This window comes from Parasteatoda tepidariorum, chromosome 3 (genome assembly GCF_982258835.1).
Source record: "Parasteatoda tepidariorum strain Cologne lab strain chromosome 3, Ptep-v5.0, whole genome shotgun sequence".
NCBI lineage: Eukaryota > Metazoa > Arthropoda > Arachnida > Araneae > Theridiidae > Parasteatoda > Parasteatoda tepidariorum.
Genome location: NC_141757.1, coordinates 64177667 through 64199033, shown reverse-complemented (window position 1 = coordinate 64199033; position 21367 = coordinate 64177667). Strand labels below are relative to the sequence as shown.

The 21367-nt window shown below is 29.3% G+C and overlaps 1 protein-coding gene across 1 annotated transcript in view; it reads left to right on the top strand.

The window, feature by feature from the left end:
* The window catches only part of LOC107446499 (neural cell adhesion molecule 2), a 204297-nt gene that overhangs the window by 118105 nt on the left and 64825 nt on the right, over nt 1-21367 (top strand). The window contains exons 2-5 of the mRNA XM_016061170.4: nt 7581-7916; nt 12603-12710; nt 14602-14805; nt 20205-20501. Of these exons, the coding sequence (XP_015916656.2) occupies nt 7581-7916; nt 12603-12710; nt 14602-14805; nt 20205-20501 (945 nt within the window). The remainder of the gene's footprint in view (nt 1-7580; nt 7917-12602; nt 12711-14601; nt 14806-20204; nt 20502-21367) is intronic.

The window sequence follows — 21367 nt, the reverse complement described above, 5'->3', positions numbered from 1 at the left end:
TTTCGCTTGAAATTACCCAACAAATTAAATTGTCCAATAAAATAATTCCAGTATGGATAGATAATACAGATAATCATAAAGTCAAGCAATATCTTTCTCAACTGATAAAAATTAGATTTTCACTTAATAGGATTTAATAATCCTAACTCAGAGCATAGCTTTCTTAACAGAAACAAATTTAATGCTTTATTTGTAAAAATGCACATTGTAAATTGCTATCTATTTTTTGAAAATGCCCTTAGAATGGTCGGTTGAAAGATAAATACAAGTTTTAATTCGTTGAAATATCCTTTTTTTTGCAGTAGGCTTTTAGTTTTAATTGTAATTAATATATAAATAGCGTATATTATACTTATTAAAAATAATATTGAATACACACATTTCAATCCCCCCCCCATAAAAAAAATTACTATTCAAATGCCTATTTAAAAAAGCTTAATAAAGTTATGCTTGAACAAAATAAGTATTTAAAAAGGGATTAAACCACATCAATTTATTTAAAGACAATTGTTGATAGTTGTATTATTTTCAGTTAATTCGAATTATTTTTTAAATTAAAAAGAAATTCTTAATTATCTTTATATGATACTCAGAGAAATTTTTGTTTATATTAAAATTAAAACACCACACATCACAGAGATATTGAAATAAATGTAACATATACACTATTGAAAGAGTTGAATTGAATTGAATTGAATGTAGGGTTTACTGGCACAAGGTCCACAAAGGGACATGCTGCGTCAAACATGCGATTTCAAAACGAACCAAAGGTAAACTCATCCTACTATTTTTCTTACTAGATTTTTTTTCTTCAACATACCACGGATATTCGAAAGTGAATAAAATCAGTTATATATGAATACTATAAAACCAGATGAAACAGGATCAAAGGCACTATTGAAAGAGAACAAAAACTTTGTAGAATTGAAACATTTAATAAATTTTGATGATTTATGCAAATGAAAGTCTATTTATTATATCATCTTCAGTAAAAAAATGTTCCCGAGAATCAAAATAAATAAATTAAAATCTAATTTTTAAAAATTGAAGTATCATACTTCTGTTAAATGTTTTATAATAGTTTCTGAGACAAAATAAATTTGTCTTCTTTTGTATTTTCCTTTTCAAGTTTGAAGGTTAACAAAGAACATTTTTATCAAACTTGGTAGAATGAATTTTCTGGTAAATGTTATGCATATAATTTGTTTACCAGTACATATTTACGGTATATATTTTTACTAATGGTAGCGCTGAAATCTGGTGGTATAAATGGAAGCATATTACAAGTTAAACATAACAACATCATATGTTCCTTAACAAACGGTAGCTAAAATCTCTTTGGTATAAATGTTAGTATATTACAAATGGTAAATTATCGACAGCACATATTTTTCTTTTAAATAGTAGCGTTCATTTTGTTTAAAAAATACATTTTCAAAACGCAAAAAAAATCAAGCTTTTTTTACTTTCTTCCCTTACCTTCAAATAATAGAATTAAATTTCGAAGGTATGGACGTGTATTATTATGGACACATTTCTACAGCAATTAATTTTGAATCTGCCAGTATTAATATTCAGAAAAATGCTTTTTTTTTTTTTTTTTTTTTTTTTAAATTAGTTTTTAAAACATAGCAATCCAGATTTCTTTACTGTTTCGTTTACAAATACTTATTTTTAGTTTATATTTTTACGGAAGGTAGCATTAATTTCTAACAGTATAAAGGCTAGTATTTTACAAATGGTAACATACCGACAGCACATATTTTTACAAATGGTAGCATTAAACTTTTGGCAATTGATATGTAGAATTAGTTTTTGAGAAAAAAGTACTAAACCAGTTTTTTTTAATTCTTATTCCAGTATATATTTGCCATTAATATTTTTATTAATGGTAGTATTTAATTCTGGTGACAAAAATGGAATCACATTACAAATTTAGCATAATGACAGAGCATATTTTTTCAAATAGTAGCACTAAATCTCGTCGGTATAAATTATAATGTATTACAAATGACAGCATACTGACAGTATACATATTGTGACTAACGGCAGCTTTAGTTTTATGCAAAAATGCTCTAAAAATTAGTTTTCAAGACGTAATAAATCAAATTTCTTTTTACCTTCTTTCCCCAGTACATATTTTACAAATTGTAGCATTAAATTTCGATGGCATGGATGTAAATTATATTTGATTCTGTCATCACTTAATTTTAAAAAGGGTAACAATTAATTTAAAAATGCAACTGGTATAATTTCTTGAGACAAAATAAACGACGTTTCTTTTCTACTTTCATTTACCAGTACATACCCTTGGTTCATATTTTTCAAGTGGTAGCATTAAATTTCAATGGTATAAATGATAGTATATTACAAAAAGTAACATACAGACAGCACATAATTTCACAAATTGGAACATAAAATTCCGACAGCATGAAAGGTAGTATATTACAAACAGAAATATACCGACAGCACATATTCTTACAAATGGTAGCATTAAACTCCTGGTAAATGTTCTATAAAATTAGTTTTAGAGACGTATAAGCCAGCTTTTTTATTCTTCTTTAGATTTATGTTATTTTTCTATGTTTAAAATGACACTATTGAACAAATCTCATTCAGAAAAAGGAGCAGGTCTGAGATTGCCGGCAAGTGACGAGAGAAATAAATCCAGTTTTATCGAGAAAATATACTCTCGGGTTCCTGCAAAATAAAAGGAAAAATAAGGTGAAGAATGAAAGATATCACTTCTACCCCATAAGAGACAGAAAAAGAAAGATGGGATATGATTTTCATTGATAGATCTAGACCGAAAGTCGAAATTTTATTTATGCTGTTTTTTCGTAAGAAATTCGGCTTCTGTATTATGTATGAGAGAGAAAGTATCATCTGGGAAAAATATAGATATCCAAAACGAAGTATCAGCTAAAGTTTCAGATGTATATGTACTTCAAGTCTGCACTCTCAGTTGATGCTGATATTTGTACGTAGACTATCCTTTATTAATCTGAATATTTATGAATATAGATATGGAAAAGAAAATATCTTGCACGTGAGCTGACTTTAATATTTTTAATTTAAGAAACAAGAATTTAATTGTAGCTGATATTGATTAATTTTTTTTCAAATCTTAAAAAAATTTTAAATAGAAAAATTATTTACAAAAAATATTGGAGCTGAGACTATGTTATTGGTATGGATAGTTATGAAAATATTAAAATAATGGGAGTGATGTTTGGTAATAACCACTCTTAATATATATTTGCTTTTAAGATTTTTGTACAAAATGCTGTCTAAGATTCGCAAATTTATATTTAACCAAGAAAACGCAAAAATGAAGGGAAAGACAGTACTGAAAATATCAAAACCTATTTTATTGCTGGCAAAAACGAAGAGGAGGGTAAATGCAAATATTATTAACACCTCCAAGTTTCAACAGGCAAAGAAACAGTTTTTGTTGTGTGTGCCTTCCTTCCCACCTCCTTTCTCGAAAGATAACGATAGCGATTTTGTTTTTTTTTTCGACTTAGATATTAATTTTGATAAAGACATCTTGATACCAGAACTATCTTTGATAAGACATAAGGTATTAGCTTTTTCTTCAAGCTATCTAAGGAAATATAAACATCCAAAACGAAGAATATCAACAAACAGTTGAAGTCATAGGCGTATTTGTACCTCAAGCCCGCAATCTGCACTGATGTTTAATTCTATGCAAGGACCACCTTTGACGGTTTTAATATTCATGAGTATAGATAAAGAAAAACGAAATATAACACCCGGAGATTTATTTTGATACTGTCAAATTTTCTGTTGCTACTAGAGTCTATTATAAAAAGACAAAAAAATATCAAAATAGAAAAAAAATATCAGAGTGTAGTACAGAATCTTCAAAAAGAACAGTTGCTTTAGTGATACAGAAGAAATACATGTGAGGCAATGTTCTATTACCTTTAATCTATAATTTTTAGAATCCTCTGATAAAAATTAAGAATAAAAAAGGGTTGCACATTAACAGAAGCTAAACGATAATTTATTAATGAAAAAACTGAAATTATGTCGAAGTCTGAAAAATTAATACTAAAAGAATATGAAATTTAAAATTTTAAAACATGTTTTATTGCCGTAGAAAACAATGAGAAGTTGCAATGGGGTTTCTAAAAGCACATTCACGCTTCATATATATATATATATATATATATATATATATATATATATATATATATATATATATATATATATATATATATATATATATATAATTTTTAAATACAAAAAAAATTAATTAAAGCAGTATTATATATTTGAATAATTTTTTTTGCTATTAATCTTTGTATAGAAATACGTGGAAATAAGCAACGAATGCGAAAAAACGATTAGAAGTAAGTTAATGATTAAAAGTTCCAAACAAATTATTTTTAATAAGAAAACCAACAGATTAGAAATTTAGGAAAACAAATTACTACCATAAGAAAGAACTTTCTTTGGCGCTAATATGAATTGACCATCCTATAAACCAAAAGAAAGCTTTTTCACTAACTACTGATAACGTATGAGTTTAAATTAACATTTATTGAATAAATACACAATATTTTCTTTATGAGAGTAGCCATTTTCTAATATTTTAATTCTATGTGTTAATTTTATTAACTTTTTTCGTTATCTCATTACTTCGTGTAAAAATAAAAATCGATAACGGCAAAAAAAGGAAGAAATATCGAATATTACAGGCATCCATAAATTTCACTTTGTTAAAAAATACGCTTCCACTAGCTTTAATAAATATTAAGTATGTATAAAAGCAATCGCTAGTTTTTTTTCTCCAATATCTATTTTTTTTCCTATTTTTTAGATTTTGGAATATTTTATTCTTGTTAGCAGATGCTTGTATAAAGTTACAACTTATCGAAAAATTTTATTTTTTACACATATGATTAACATATCACTTACTACACCTTGACATACTATTTATGAATTTAGCACTGTTGTGTATTTTTAACATCATTTTTTAGTTCAATCTAATTCTTCAGCAATATAAAGTGCTTCTTTATAAATACTAATTAATAATTCTTACCAGTTATTAAATTTGCATAAAGATTAATTACGATGCCCATCTCTGACCGAAATTCCTAAAGTCATAAAATTATTTTTTAAGTTTCAGATATTGTGCTTTAATATTCATTTTACCATTCATAGAATAAATCTAATTAACTTTTAAAGCATGCTACTTCCACTACATAAATTAGTTTGAAATTTGTTCAACTTGTTCACAGCTCAACAACCTTTCACATTTTGTTGCATTATGACAAAATTATTCATTTCATCTATTCATATATTTCAGTCAAATTTCTTTGGTTTAGCTATGAGTATTCATAATTGAATAATTCCTAACTAGATTATTTAGATATTATAGTATTTATAATTATTTTTAAGTATGAAAGCACTTTTTTCTTATGTTAACACTGGGGAACATTTTTTTTCCTGTTGCATGAGATTTTTTGCACAGATCTTAAATATTTTCATATTGCTAATTTCTATACTGCAATCAGTTTCTTTCTTCAAGCAACAATTTATTTTTAAATTGACATTTTTAGTCTATTTTTTTTTGTCGAGATGTATACGTTTAAAAACGTTATATATAACAAGAGACAGCATGAATGTCGCGACAAAAGTTTTAGAGAAGTTAAGACACATCACCAGGATTATAATTTCGAAGTAACTCATATCCGGAAACGTCGTCGATTGCCGCCAAGGGAGCTTTCTTATTATGAACTGTTTCTTCGTGTTTTGCTGAACAGATAGATCATAATATGGAAGCACCCGGAGATATTCCCGGGAATGGATTTCTAAGTAATTTTAAACCTCATGACCTGTCAAATTTCCCTAGAAGTACTCCATTAGAAGTTGGGGGTCACTACATTTACGCGACATCCTGTGATATACAACGTGTTTAGATTTATTTATTCCGATCCAAAATAGACTAAAAATGTCAGCTTAAAAGTTAAGTACTATTTGGAGCAAAACTAGTTTCAGAATTAAAATTCCCACATTCGAATTAAGCAAGAGTTTGTATTAATGCAACAAAAAATTTGTTCCCCCAGTGTTATTATTACTTTTCTCCATAAAAAGCATTAGTTATTAGAAATAATTGAAATGTGTGCTCACTTATAAAATAATTTTGTACTATTCAAAGCAATAATTTAGAAATGCTATATATATTTTCACATCTTTTTTTAAAAACAAATAGGAAGATTAAAGTCATTTGGGTAAAATAATGATCAATTCAGACCTATAAAATAATTTATATTTAGAATGTATTAAAATAAAATTACCTTACTTTAGAAAGTTGTAATTTTTTTTATGTAAGTTTATACTCTTCAGGAATACATTTGCAAACAGTAGAAAAACTTTATAATTAAATGAGGCACAGTTTAAATAAACGTTATGGGCAAAGGTGCAAAAAACGAAATTTTCTGCAATTTTGTATTATAATAATTACACATAATTATCATTTATCTCAGTTCAAGGAACTGAGACAATGTGACAATAATAAACTCGCTGTCATTTTTAATAATTTTACTTACTTTCTACTCCTTAGCAGTCCTTGTGTAATTTTAAATTAAACATTTATTTTTAGCTCAACCGTCACAGATAAATATGTTTTTTTAATTAATACATATAGACACATGTGCGTTTATCACCTGTTCATATTACATTCATGAGAATATGCAGTTGCTTCTGACTCTTTTATTGGATAAAGAATTTCTGAATTCAAGATAGAATGTATACAAAATTACTTATTAACCATGCATGTGATGTAAAATACGCCGAAGAGCCATTGCATTACGACCACCCTCCATCTATAACAATGGGCTCGCCCAGGTTTTCAAGCTTTCTCACCCAGGAATAATGTTTTCATGGAGCACATTAGGATCCATAATCCTCATAGAACAATCCCTGACGTCTGTAAGTTACTTGAACATAATTGCAGACCAGGTTCACCCATTCATGGCAACAGTTTTTCCTGCGGGGGATGGTGTTTACCATCAGGATAATGCACTATGTCATAAGGGTCGAGTCATCGAGGAACATTCCAGTGACTTTCAAATCATGTCTTGGCCCCCAAATTCACCTGACCTTATTCCAATAGAGCATTTGTGGTCCTACTTGGAAAACCAAATCCGTGCTGCCATGCTACTCCCTCGCAATGTGAGGGAATTGCAGGGCCAGTTGGCGAGCGCTTGGTACCAGATACCTCAGACTACCTATCAGCACCTTGTGGAATTAATGACACGGCGGGTGCTAGCAGTTTTGAAGGCTAAAGGTGGTCCTACATGTTATTAGCAGGGTGGTCATAATGCAATGGCTCTTCGGTGTATAATGTAATGTTATAATATTTTTCGACACAATCTTTGTATTGATACGAGAATTTAATTTAAAACAACACATAACGTAATTCAAAAATAACAAAAAATTTTAAAATTCCGACATATTTGGAATATCTTTGCTGCTAATGTATTTTTTAATAATATAGATACAATTTTACAGAAAAAAATACTCATTTATTTATTTGTATTTTTCAGTTCGGCCGGAATTCTTGGCCGTCTCCGGGGAAATGGCAACCCTACCTTGCAATATATCCACTCCTTTAGCCGACGATGCAGCCTCGCTGATTCTTTGGTATCGGGAAGATCTTCCAAACCCAATATATACCTTAGACATCAGAAAGATGGCTTTAAAGAAGGCTCTCCATTTCCCCAGTCCCGAAATGGAGGGAAGAGCTTACTTCGACATCAACGTCCACCCTCCTCTGCTCAAGATTTACCCCATCCGGAAGCCGGATCAGGGGGACTACAAGTGCCGGGTAGATTTAAGACGGTCCCGGACATTTATACATTATATCCGTCTCAAAATATTAGGTATGGAACTTGTATCAGTAGAAGGAATGAAACTTCTGAGCTTGTGGAATTGGAAATTTTATCGATGTGCTTACTAAAATGAGTTTTTCAATAGGATATTCCTGTTTTGTATTCCTTCCCTTTTATTTATAAATTTTATTTATAAACTCAAATATTTTAGCAATTGTAAGGAATGAGAGAAAATATAATTTTAAACTCGTTGGTATTCCATATTTAGGAATTCAATTTTTCAGCTTTTAAAGATGTTTTAATTTTTTTCCGTTTAATAGTGGTGTTTTTAACGGCGTAGTTAACTAAAATTACATTTAATCAGATTTAAAAAAATTCTTATTTTTAGCATTTTTTTAAAAAAAGTTTCAAAAATTTTTTAAGCAAATAAGTTAATTGATATTTTAGAACCAACATCTTTAGTAGTTTGCTTTGCAGTCTTGGACTAAGAATTGACAAAGAACGGTTTAATATGATAAAGCATAATGTGAATTTTTTTAATTCTATTTAACAAAAAAGGGATGGTTTAAAACAAGCATTGTTGCTTTCATGACAGACAACCTTCTTTCAATAATTAGTTTAATTTCAGTGTTTAAAGCTTTCTTCTTTTTACAATGCTGACATAATTTAATCCAAGAGGTAGACAAAAGTTTTAAAATCATCTTGTTTAGAGTCTCCTTATTTTTAACTGCTATAAATGAAATGTAAAAAAAAAGTGCTTAAATTAAAATTTTATTTAAAGAGAATGTGAAGTGTTAATTCATTTTTAAATAAAAGCATTCCATGTTAGAAAACGTTATTCATATATCAGATGAAATAAACTATACAATTGATAGAGTTTACTTATTAATTATTATTGCCTTAAAATCGATATTTAATAAACAAGAAAAAAAGCATTTAGAAGAAGAAACATGGAATTAGAGATATTTAATTTTTTTTTATGTTTAATAAGAATGTCTTATTTCTAATAGTCAGAACTACTCTGCTAGCAGAAAACAAAGAATTAAAAAAGTAAATGAAAAAAATAATGTGTTTATGAATATACTAAACTCAGTGGCGCGACAGCCCTAGAGGGTCAAGGCCTATTGTGTGCCCATCTCAGGTTTCTTGACCTTGGGCAACTATTGAAATTATATAACTGTTTAATGGTGATTGTGCAATCAATAAACAACCGTTATTTGTAGAAAACAGATATCTAATGATAAGTATTTTTAAAGGGCTTAATCTTAATCCTGATATCAATACTTATGTCAGCGTGTAGTTATTTGATGTATTGTGAAATTTCCTGTAATACAATTAATCATTTTTAAGGCATTTACAGCTAATCATTTTCGAAATTAAAATATAAAATGAATGACAAATATATGAAAGCTAAAACTGCCTAATGCTTGAAAAACTATGCTTAATCCATTTTTCGTGAGTTACAACAACAAAATAGTTTTAAGTAGGATAAAATGGAATCCAAATATTATACAAAGTTGCATGGTTTTAACGCACAAGTTACGTACATGTTTCAGTATGGCCGAAAAATGTTTGTTAAGAATCGGTTAAACCATCTATTATAAAACAGGATGAAGAGTCACTATCTGTGCAGGCAAAAATCAATATGGTTTTTATGAAAGGATTTTTATTTAACTTGTTAGTCCTTAAAAAAATTGCAGAATTTGTACCAAAGCACTTGAAATTATGATTGAATTCGTGAAAAAATTATTGCATGACTTTTTTCGTCTGCCATCAACGCCACCTTTTATTATTTTTTTAACGCATTAAAAATTTATTAATAAGTTCTTCATACTTGTATCATAGTTTTAGTCTGGACTGACAGGTTTTGACATCAAATGCTTCAGTTTTCATATCGATGACTATAATAATCATAATAAAAAGAAAACATGTGAATAGAAATTTTATTAAATTTGAAAGGAAAAACATATTTTATATCGAAAAATAGAAAGGCAGCATAAATAATATTTTCCGACGAGAAGTCATTTTATTAAAGCAGAACAAATTAATCATATATATTATCAAATTTACTTATCATGTTTTTTTTTTAATTTGTACTTGAAATGTTGTGTATTTAGGACATATGATTTCCCTTATTACAAATGTATTTATAATTGTGGGATTGATTTAAGTTTAGACTTATGTTTTATTTTCAGTTTAATTTCTGATTGACTTCTATTTTTTTATGTACACGGATATTCAAAATATTTTAACCAGATAAAACTGGAACTAACGTTCTAATTTAAATAATATGATTATATAAAACGAACTAAACAAATAAATAGCCTTTAACAATTATGATACACACGCATGCACAAGCATAATACTCATGAGCTTTTTGAAGACGTTGAGCAGGTGTTAAAAAATCAAGCAAAAAGGCGTAGTAAGTAAAGGTTTTGTTCCCTTGCTTGTTAATTTTTAATGATATACCTGTCACACATTGTGGTTGGTTTTATATAAAAAGAATTACACAAGTTAGATATTTCTAAGAAAAAATTTCTCTCTTATTCAGCAACGCTGTCTCAAGTGTCTAAATGATTGCCTGAGGGGAATGCGAGTAACAATTGATCTCCCTAGAGTAATCCAGACAATCTAGGTAAGATTGAGGTCTAAGAACTTACAGATCAAAAAGTTGGCAATAAGATGAGCTCTTATTTTCCGTGCGTAGATCATGCCTCGTTCTCTTCCCTCAGTTAAAAATTTCAAGTTATTTATTTTCAAATTTATAGTTGCCAGTTCCAAATTACTAGTTATTTCAAAGACTTGATAGGTTGTGCAGACATTAAAGAAGATGCATGTTTAGATCATTGTAATTCCACTGCCATAATGTTTGAAATTCTGGATTGGTAAGTAGAGTATCTCTCATTCCTATTTTGATATAATCAAATCAATACGAAAGACCTGCATCCTACTCATGAATGCCTGAGAAATCATCCATTATGGAAGTGGTTGTTTGATTGTCTAAACGGCCATCATGTTGAATGTTTTCATACTTCTAATTCTCATTGAAAGTGGCACAGCGATTAATGTAAGGTATAGTGCTGTAACACGGTATTCGCCTTTCCGGGATTGCAGGTAGGCCTTTTATTGAACAGCAACTCGTAACCCATAGTGGAATATTTTCTGTTGTTGTGTTGTTGTTGCTTATTCTCACTGTCTGACGGAGTTAGACAAGATCCACGAGTTCGTTGATTGAAAGGAAGTCAAAAACTAGGAGAGGATTGCTAAAGAGATCCTCCTTAGAGTGTTCCATGCGATCCAAGAGATGCTCAGGAGAAGCCTGATGAATTTGGCACTTGGTGCAGGTTACGAAAGTTTTCCTACCCTCGTTGAAAGTGAGGCACTTGATGTGACTGCTAACAAGCCTTGATAGAACAGTCCGGATACGTCTGTCCCACGGGAAGTCAAGGGACAAGCCCGGCTTTGATCCCTTGTACCAACTGTGGGTTGGGGGTATTTTCCACTCCTCCGAGATTTTTGATTTTTCCAGAGAGTATGACTCCAAAAAAGTAAGTGTGGAAGAGGGTGTTGAATATTTTCTAGAAAGTAAATATGTTTCGTGTATCTTTGTATTTGCGATCAAAGTCTCTAGACATTAATTCAATTAAGCATCTCTGGAGTTCCTTAAGGAGGGCAACTGGAACTCGCATCCTTATCCTTTAATCCTCCACGTCGTTGCAGAACGAGACGTTGCAGAACGAAAGGGACCACGTAGAATTCATCAAATGGCTAATTTATTGCATAAAATCACTATGTGAGGCATGCAAATAATTTAAAACTAGTTAGAAAGGGACTAATATTAACTTATTTTTTGTTCAATTAGCCACTGTATCATACTTTAAGATTTCCAAGCGAGCATGTGTGTGCGTTATACTTGTAGAATCATTATTTTGTAAGTTTAATATCCGATTATCTCGGTACCTAATTTCTTTCAACTAGGTCTTTAGTTCTAGAGTTATAGATAAAATATGGAAAAAATTTTAATTTTGAGCACATATGTATAAAAGGTTTCTCTAAAACTTAAGAATTGTCTCATTTTACTATTTAAAGAGCTTAATGTAAGAAACTCTAAACTAAAACTTAGGGAAAAATAAAGGGTCTTTTTGGGAAAACAAACTATTTATTATAAAATTAAATTAAATGTCGAAGATTTCAGTAGATTTATTGAGAATTTTCGAGTAGAAATGGATTCCGAGTTACAATTGGGAAAAGTCGGTAATAATTTTATGAAGTCTCTCTTTCTCTCTCTTTTTTGACAGAATGTTAAAACCCTGCTAATGTAAGCACTAAGAGGTCAACTGTTGTTAAATGGGTTTAGGATATTATAGATTTTAACGATTGGAAACTTGCATTCAAACAAGTATTGCGAAGCATATTTTTCTTCGCAAGAACCATTTTTATTCACAGGCACCGCAAAATGCATCAATGTATAAATTTTAATGGTAATTTTCTTGAACTGACTAAATTATCACTCAGAACTTTTATCTACTCAACTCTTCATGTCAAGGTTATAAAATCGTATTATTTATCCATAATTAATTCGATTTTAAATTCTGAGTATTTATTTTGAACAAAGGTAAAAAAAATGAGGCAAGAGAATATATATTTTTAATTATCAGCATTATCGTATGAAGAAAATACATATTTTACTTTATTGAAATTTCATTATTAAGTTCTTTTACTTTTATTGCAATTTAGTGCCTCCAAAAGTTGTGATAACAGACGAGCATGGTCAAACAATGCAAGATGTCATAGGGCCTTATGATGAAGGTTCATCCGTATCTTTATTTTGCGAAGCATCTGACGGTAAGTGAAACGAAATTCAACGTCAAACAATCAATATAAAATAAATAATTATTATTGAAAATTCCCACACAGCTTAAGCGATGGATTTTTATATGCAAAATATCACATTTTCCTTTTTACATAAGATTATATTGATAATAATGGCATTTGCATTTTTTTATTTCTTGAACTGAACTGAACTTTCTTACTGAAATAATAATTTTTGATCGAAAAATACTAGGGGAATGATATGGTGTAGTTAAAAAGATGCATTTAATGAATTCATTTTGATACTGAATTGAGCACGAATTTTTGCGAACTGCATATAATGAAAGTAATCTAAGCATATCAATTAACGTAGTTTGACCGAAACTCAGTGACCAAAACTCAGTAAAAAGAAGTTACGTGTCAAAAAACGGAAGAGGGTACCTGTACCTGTTGAAAAACCGTTGCGGTTGATAGATTGCAAGATCATAATGATGAAAATATTTATGATGACCTAGGCGTAAGGTTAATAACAGATAACTGAATGTCAGAAATGGAATTAGTGTGAACATAATTTGTAACTCAATCTCTAGTAAGTATCACAGTTGGGCGATAATTGAATATTTAGAAACACGAGTAGATGCAAGCTTAAACATGAACACATGAGGAATATTCACACATGAACAACACATGACATGAACACACATGAAGAATACGTGAACACATGAAGAATATAACAAATAAGCAGTTTTCTTCAACTTTTGGAAGTGTTTAAAAAAATACTAAAATCATCGTAAAAGCTTTTTATCATAATAATTTTCAAACAATTATTATGGACTAACACAAATTCGAAGGCTATTACTAGACTAATTGTATAATTTTAAAACATAATCGTAATAATATTAAACATAATAAAAAAATCAGAAATAATTTTATTTATTTATCATAGGAATTTTCAATATTATGCTTTTTTTAAAAACAAAATAAAGTTATAAAACTAAACATCATCTAAATTAAATACCATTTTTTTACTTATCTTGTGTTATTACTATTTACAACTTCAACTTCATTATTTTTTATTTGTATTGTCTATGTTTAAATAGTGTATTCAAATTTATTGAATTAAAATTACAGTTTTTATTTTTTTTCAAACATACATTATTATCCATCAACTTAAATCTATTGCGACTATATTTATATAGCAATATTTTTTCACAAGCATTCTTACATTCATAAAATATAGATTCCTTTTTCTATCCATACTATTAAATAATTCAAAAGAGCACTCATCAAACTGTCGTCACTTAAATGGACAGTAATAATTTTTACAGTAATAATTATTTAATTTGAGTTATCCAGTAATTTTTCGGTAATTATTACTATAAAAATTACTGTATAGATTTTTCGTTCCGTTATATGTCCCTTTTAAAATATATTTAACTGCAAAAAGTACTAACATCCTGAGTGTGTGCCTGTATATTTCGCCGTAATTTGAAGTGTATAATGTTGTCAAGCAACATGATGCTTTTACAAGAAAACTTATTTGGGCAATGAAATTTGATTGCCTTTTTAGGCTCTGTTAGTATTTTTTTAATGTAATAAGTAAATTACTCTTCTATCACTCCAGAAAAAAGACGAGTAAAAGTCGTTCAACGAGCAGTTCCCCATTTCAAATTACTATCAGCAAGGAAATGAATGAACTATTAGCTTATTAATTATCGTCATTTATCTGTCTTTTTGTGACAAGTACTGACAACAAAGGAATGAAAGGTTCATAAATACTTTTTGCCATATAAGCAACTACTTTTCTGACTTGTCTTAATTACTTGAAATAAAACAGTTAGCGTCTGATATATTTTCGCTAGAAAATTATTAACAATGCCTAATACATCCTATTATTTATTTATTTTAATTCTATTTTTTTCAGGTGAGCCTCAACCTTCACTCACCTGGTGGAAGGGTAATATTTTAATAGATGACACATATAACATTACTCCGCAAGAAGTAGTGAGAAATGAATTATTATTGCTAGATCTACAGAGGTCTGATCTCTTAGTCGAAATTACTTGTCAAGCATTTTTTACCAACCTCACGAAGCCCAGAACTCGCGTTGTGATGTTGGATTTAAATCGTAAGTAATCTATCTATTTTATATAAAACGCTAATACGTACGTATGTATGTATGTATGTATCAATAAAACCGATGATATTTCTTTTCTCGCGCTGGCAACAGTTTTCATTTTTAATTGATTGGATTCGGCGCGCAAGAGCACGTAGTGAGCAACCAGATAACAATAACCAGAGTGAGCATTATCAGGTTGTTCAATTCAGATTCATGCACTAAAAACATGACAATATTTAATTTAAACACAATTAGGAATTAATTAATTAATTGAAGTGAGAATGCTTTAAAAGGCCGCTGTTGAATTGATATTTTTCTACTGTGACCTACCTAAACGTCTAAGAAACGTTTACGTGTTTGTATTGAATGCATTGAATTTTTTTCATATTTCGCGTTTATTTATGCATTGAATTTTCACGCTTTAAAATGCAGAATATTAGTGAAGCAATATTTGATAATTTATTTTGTTATATGTTTCTTACTTAGCTAATGTTTTGATTTTTTCACCATGTACAATCTAAATAGCTAATATACTTTTTTAAAAGCCATTAAGAACATTGGTAGAATTCATCTACATAAGTACAATACTATGTCTTTGATGATAAAATACTATGTCTTTGATGATAATATATTATGTCTTTGTGCTAGAACATTGTGTTCATTGGCGAGCGAGCGCAGCGAGCCATGGTTCACGGCGTGAACCACATAGGATTGCGTAGCAATTCTCGGGGTTTGGCGAGCGTTAGCGAGCAGGGGGCGGAGCCTCCTAGTAAAATTTATTTCGTGAGAATTGTTCTTTCACGTGTAAAGTTGCCATGTTTTACAAATCAATAATTAAATAAACAAAGAAATTGACAAAGTAATTAATTAGGTAATCTTATTAAGGATTTAAATGAAAATGTTTCATAATTTTTTAATTGTAATTTTATTCTAGCATATATTATTAATTATGAAGATTCTATGCTTTTCCAACAAATAAATAAATAAGTAAATGAATATATAATTTGACAGTCTCTTTAAATTTTCTAAAAATGTTTTAAATTACATGCAACCCTGTTTTAAACTAGCTTTTTCAAACATCAGGTCATCGAAGCAGAAAAAAAAATTTCAGGTTGAAAAAATGGTTTTCGGTAAGGGATAAAATCAGAATAAAATTCCCATCTTACAACAGAATCTTCGTGTTTAGCGTTAGCCTCATTTTTTTCTGCAAGTATTTTTTCTGCCATTCGTTATATATTATTTCTATAAACGGAATGGATGGTTATATAACGCTGTACCAACAACCTTTTCCGAAAGCAACCTTTTTTGAGGGTTACGAAATTCAGGGGATTTTAAAATTGCCTGGAATGATACATAAGTAAAACGCCTTTTATCGGGGTTTTTTTTAAACGTTATCAACGAGCTGTTTTTTTTTATGTTGCATCTTAAGGCAAAATAGTTTTTTTTACTATTATTATTTTTTTGTAGGTGTTATTGTGATGTCGTCCATAGCGCATATTCTTTCTCAAGGTCTTTTATTCATTACCTATTAATCAATTTAGCACTTTTGCTCTTGTTTTCAGCATAGTTTCGATTTTGATCTTTAAATTTACCCCTCTATGCAAGCTATAAGCTAAAATGTTAATTATGATATATTCCGGAGTCAAACACCTAACTTTTTAGTCACAAACAAAACAACAGGTACATTTTAAATGTTATGCTAATTGCTAATTTTTCTTCGGAATATTTGAAGTCTTATATATTTGAACAAAAACTGTTCAAAATATTTTAAAGTATTTATATCGATAAATATAAGTTGCAGATTTGATTATTAAGGAAAGATATAGTGAAGTGTAGATATAGCGAAAAGTGATTTTAACATTTTCGATAAAATAGCTGGCATTTAATATGATATTAATAAAAATGATCTGATATGATTTGATAAACTGTTATGCCCTTTAAAGTCACTTACGTTTAGCTTGTGTCCCTTATTTGAGAAAAAAACAATGTAATTAGCAAAATAAATGCTTCCTAATTATTTGTAAAGTGGATCAGAGCTCTTGTGGTTTCTGGATTAACGATTGCAACAATTCATTTTTATATTAACATATCAAAATAAAAATAATATTTTAATTCTCCTAAAGAGCTTTCAGAATTAGTCAAGTTAGTTTTTTCTTTCAGTACTTTTTGAAACAATAAATTAGAGAGCATAGTGAAAATCCTTTGCAGTTTTAAAACAGCATTTGCAAGTGTTCTTTCAAATTATCTCTAGTAACGCGTAATCGAAACTTCTTCTTCATTTAAATTAGTTGAAACAAATTCTCAGAAAATAAATGTTTAACAATAATTAGCTAAATGTATTTTTAATTGGCTTAATTGTGCATTCTAGAAAAAAATACCCCTTATCTATTCTTTGTTATAAAGCATAGACTAGTTTTTTTTATCTTTTGTTTAAGAGAGAGCTTTCGCATTCACTTTAATACATTCAAAGCCTTATTATCGCTTTCTCTTGCGCTCCCCTTTTACATTGAAAAAGAAGAAAAACTTTAATATGTACCCTCGTCAAATCCTTTTACCTTGCACTTTAATAGAGTTAAAAGAAATAATTTCGTTTAATTTTATTTTGTTTTGTGAAGTCGTACGGGTAAATCTGATTTTGGAAACTTGCCAAGTATCTAAATATCGGAAAATACATTTTTAAGGTATTTTTAATGGCTAATTACTTTAATCGCTTTTTGCTCTGCTATCTCAAGAATAAAAGCACAAAATAAAGCTCTGAAAATGGTTTCACGTGGCATGGAGAAAAAGCTCTTATTCAAATTTCCAATTATTTAGAATTGGATGGTATTAGAAAAAAAGTCTTTTTCTTTACTGTGTTTGTTGACTTTTTAGTTATAGCGGGGCTTTCGGAGTCAAATGATCCAATTTATAGGTATGATACTTTATCTTTCAACTGAAACTCGTAAAACGAACGACGTAACAACAAACAGCTCTGAAATAATTGATATTTACAGAAACTATTAGAATTTTATTGTTTTGCAAACTAGAGCTACTGGAAGGGCATGGGTAATCTTTCTTTTGTAAGGGATATTTGAGGATTTTAAAATTTAAAAATGTTTGAGGATTAACACCTCTTATTATACTGCTTTTTATTATAATCACTTATCATTCAATTCTTTGTAATTGGATTCATTTTATGTTTAAAATTAAATGCTGCTTAAGTAATGAAATTTCCTAACTCTGGAATGGATATTTTTAAAGACATTAAACACGTTTTATTGAAAGAAAATAATTATACAAAGGCAGTGAAAAAGTTTTAAAAAAATTATATTATAGACATTTGCGTTACTCAACAATTAATAATATTTGTATAATAATTTGCTTAAGAAATTAATAAAAGATAATAGAAAAATAAGTTATTTAAAATAATTTGTTTTAAAATAGCAAACGAAGTGTTTTAAAATAATACATTTAAAGATTTTAAAGTATTTAAAATAATTTTATGTTATTTTTTAGCAGATTATAAAAAAGAATATCATTCATTTTTATTTACAGAAACTTATGTTTTGTGGAAAGGGGGGGAATACAAGCAAAACAGTTCGTCTCATTCATGTTTAGACGTATTGAATAACTTTTGATTTAATGATCGGTTTTCTTGGCATCCATCCTTATAGAAATAAAGTTGGAAAATAAACAGGAATAAATTAAACATTTTGCAGTTTATGAAATTAAACCCAAATGCGTCACTCTCCTTAAACAGTAACTATGAACAATCGAGATCTTTCAAAAGTTTTTTTTTTATCAAAATACATTAACTTAAAGAAAGTTTTATACAAGAAATTCAAAAAAAAGTTTTTTTGGAAGTAACCAAAATTGATTACGAAATCGAATTCCTTAGATTTTAATAATATTTATTTGCCGTTATACTTTGAAGCACGTATGGTTGAAATACTTTGTTTACATATCTAACGATCAAGTATGTTGTCCAGTAATGTGTGTGATTTTAACTAAATGAAATAAAATAATGTGTTTAAAGAATTATATTTATGCTACTCTTCTAAAAGAAATTTCCATAAAATACGAAGAAAAAAACACTATCGATCCTTTCTTTGAGAGGAATGCCCAGTGCCCGTGCATGTAACAAATTTCAGAAAAAAATCGTGGAGTTGACCGTATATATTTACACATTCTGGTAAATTCCTTGCAAACGGAGCTCAACACCTGTAAGTATACGAACTTCAAAATTTATTAAGTTGATCACTTGATTAGGCAGCTACTACCCTTCCTTGCGAAAATCCTAAGAATATTTTTCTTTCTATTTGACTTAACAAAACTTAAGTTAATTCTATGTTGTAATAGAAAGGCACTAGATTAAAATATAGAAAATTATTTATGCAAACAGCTAATTGTTGGCTAGGTCTAGAGATCATAGAGATTAAGACTCCTCAATTTTATAAACAACAACATGGCTGGGACAATGTGGTCTGTATTTCGTATTGCTATCTTTACTTCCCGGACAAGCTGGTGCGTATCGATTTAAATATGAGTGGGCTTCAAGTTGCTTATAGGAATCCAGTCCTAGATATTGACAATGACAGTTAGTGCTTTAACCACAGAGAGATCGTAGCTCAGAATAAATTTTAAAGTTGTAAAGTTAATAATTTATTTTATTCAAATTCATACAAATCCAAAAGTATTTCCTTACAAAAGCAAGACTTCATATATTAATACCGAATATATTTATACCGAATATATTAATACAGAATCTAATTACTATTATTTCTAGTTAGACTTCAAATAACGTTATATTTATGTATTGCAGTACTAACTGCAAAATGCAACGTAAAACAGAAAAAGTGAGAAAAAATTCGCAAAAGAGGACCTAAAAATTGCAATAACTGTCGAACGAATTTAATTTTTAGAAACACTCTATGTAGTTCATAAGCAAAATGAACTTTCCAGCATGCCAAATTTCTTTGTAGCGGCATTTCTGTGAGCTTTAGTGACTCGTGTCAAAATTTTTCCTGCAATTTTAACAGTTAATAATTCTTAAACTAATTATCAAATGTTAATTTTTTATACAACTTTGCTCTCTGCAAATTTTAAGTTTTCTTCTTTTTACGCAGCAAAAAAAAAGTAATCTTAAGTTAAATACCAAAAATAATGTCGGCGGCTCTAACAATTTCTTAATAGAAAAACAAAAAGAGTAATGTTTTTCTCAACAAGCAATTATTATGAAATTGATAAATTAAATTTTTAATGCATATGTTATAGTATAGGTTTACTTATGAACAAAATGCCATTTGCACCTGATGCCAAATAATTTTAAAGTCATTAAAGAATAAATTATTATTTCAAATTTTATTCTTTTGATACCTGTTTCCTTCTTAAAAAATTAAATTATTGCTGATTCCTTTTTATTTTGGCAGTGAGACCTTTGGAAGTAAAAGTAATGCCCAGAAGAAGACCGTTATCTGTTGAATGGATTGCGCAACTAACATGCGAAGCTAGAGGTGGGCGACCACAGGCCGTACTTACATGGTGGAGAGAAGGTAAGGAGGTCGAAGGAACATCTGAAACGATTTTAGAGGATGGTAATCTCACCATGAGTACCTATGCCTTTACACCAAAAGCAGAAGATAATGGGAAAACTGTTACTTGCAAAGCGACTCATCCGAATTTACCGATGGATCCTATTACAGACACAGTGAGCTTAAATGTGCATTGTAAGTTCACAGTAATTCAATAATTCAGAATTGCAGTATATGCATTGTCATACGAAAATTTAAAAAAAAATTATTATATATATACTCAATTTTTTTTGCTATAGAATAATGGAGGCAATTTAGAGAGATCTCGCACTCTTGCTTTCGTTCGTTCTGCGCAAACTCTGTAGAGAGTCGATGTTGTTTTGTGGTATGTGAGCATGCGGATGTAACATAAGGATGCAGAATTTCTTTATGTGATTGCTGATTGGTGATTGTTACAGTAGTATAACAAATAGTATTATCGGTGTCACTATTTCAGTAGTTGATCTTATTTCCTAGACCTATTTGGTCATTTTTCCTCAATTATTGAAACAAATCGATTGCACTTCTGTTTTTCTGTTGATTTTGTGAGGCACTAATGATGGTACGCGTTATTGCACTAAACTAATCGTCTTTTTGTTGTCACATTGTTGACCGGCATTTCTACACAATATGTGTCATGTCACCGGCTATTTTTTGTAGCTGAACAGGGAAGTAAATTAAAACATTCTAAATGATGTGCAAAGGTTTTGCAATATTATATATCATCCTGGATTTCATAAATTGAAATAGATAACGCTAGTGCAGCGACAAGTTAACTCTTCATCGGTCAACAACGTTTGGGCATGAAAAGACGAGTTAACTCGTCACCCGTCAACAACATGTTAGCAGCGTTTTTCGTACTCTTTTAAGAGGATAAGTGGTTATCATGTTTTAATCAACTCCAAAAATTTGATAAGCACTGGTCTATGGCCTATACAAATTAATGAGTTTTTATTTGTTTTGAAACTTTTTCTTTAACTAAAATGGTTTAACGATGCACTTACATAGTTATTTAAATGTCT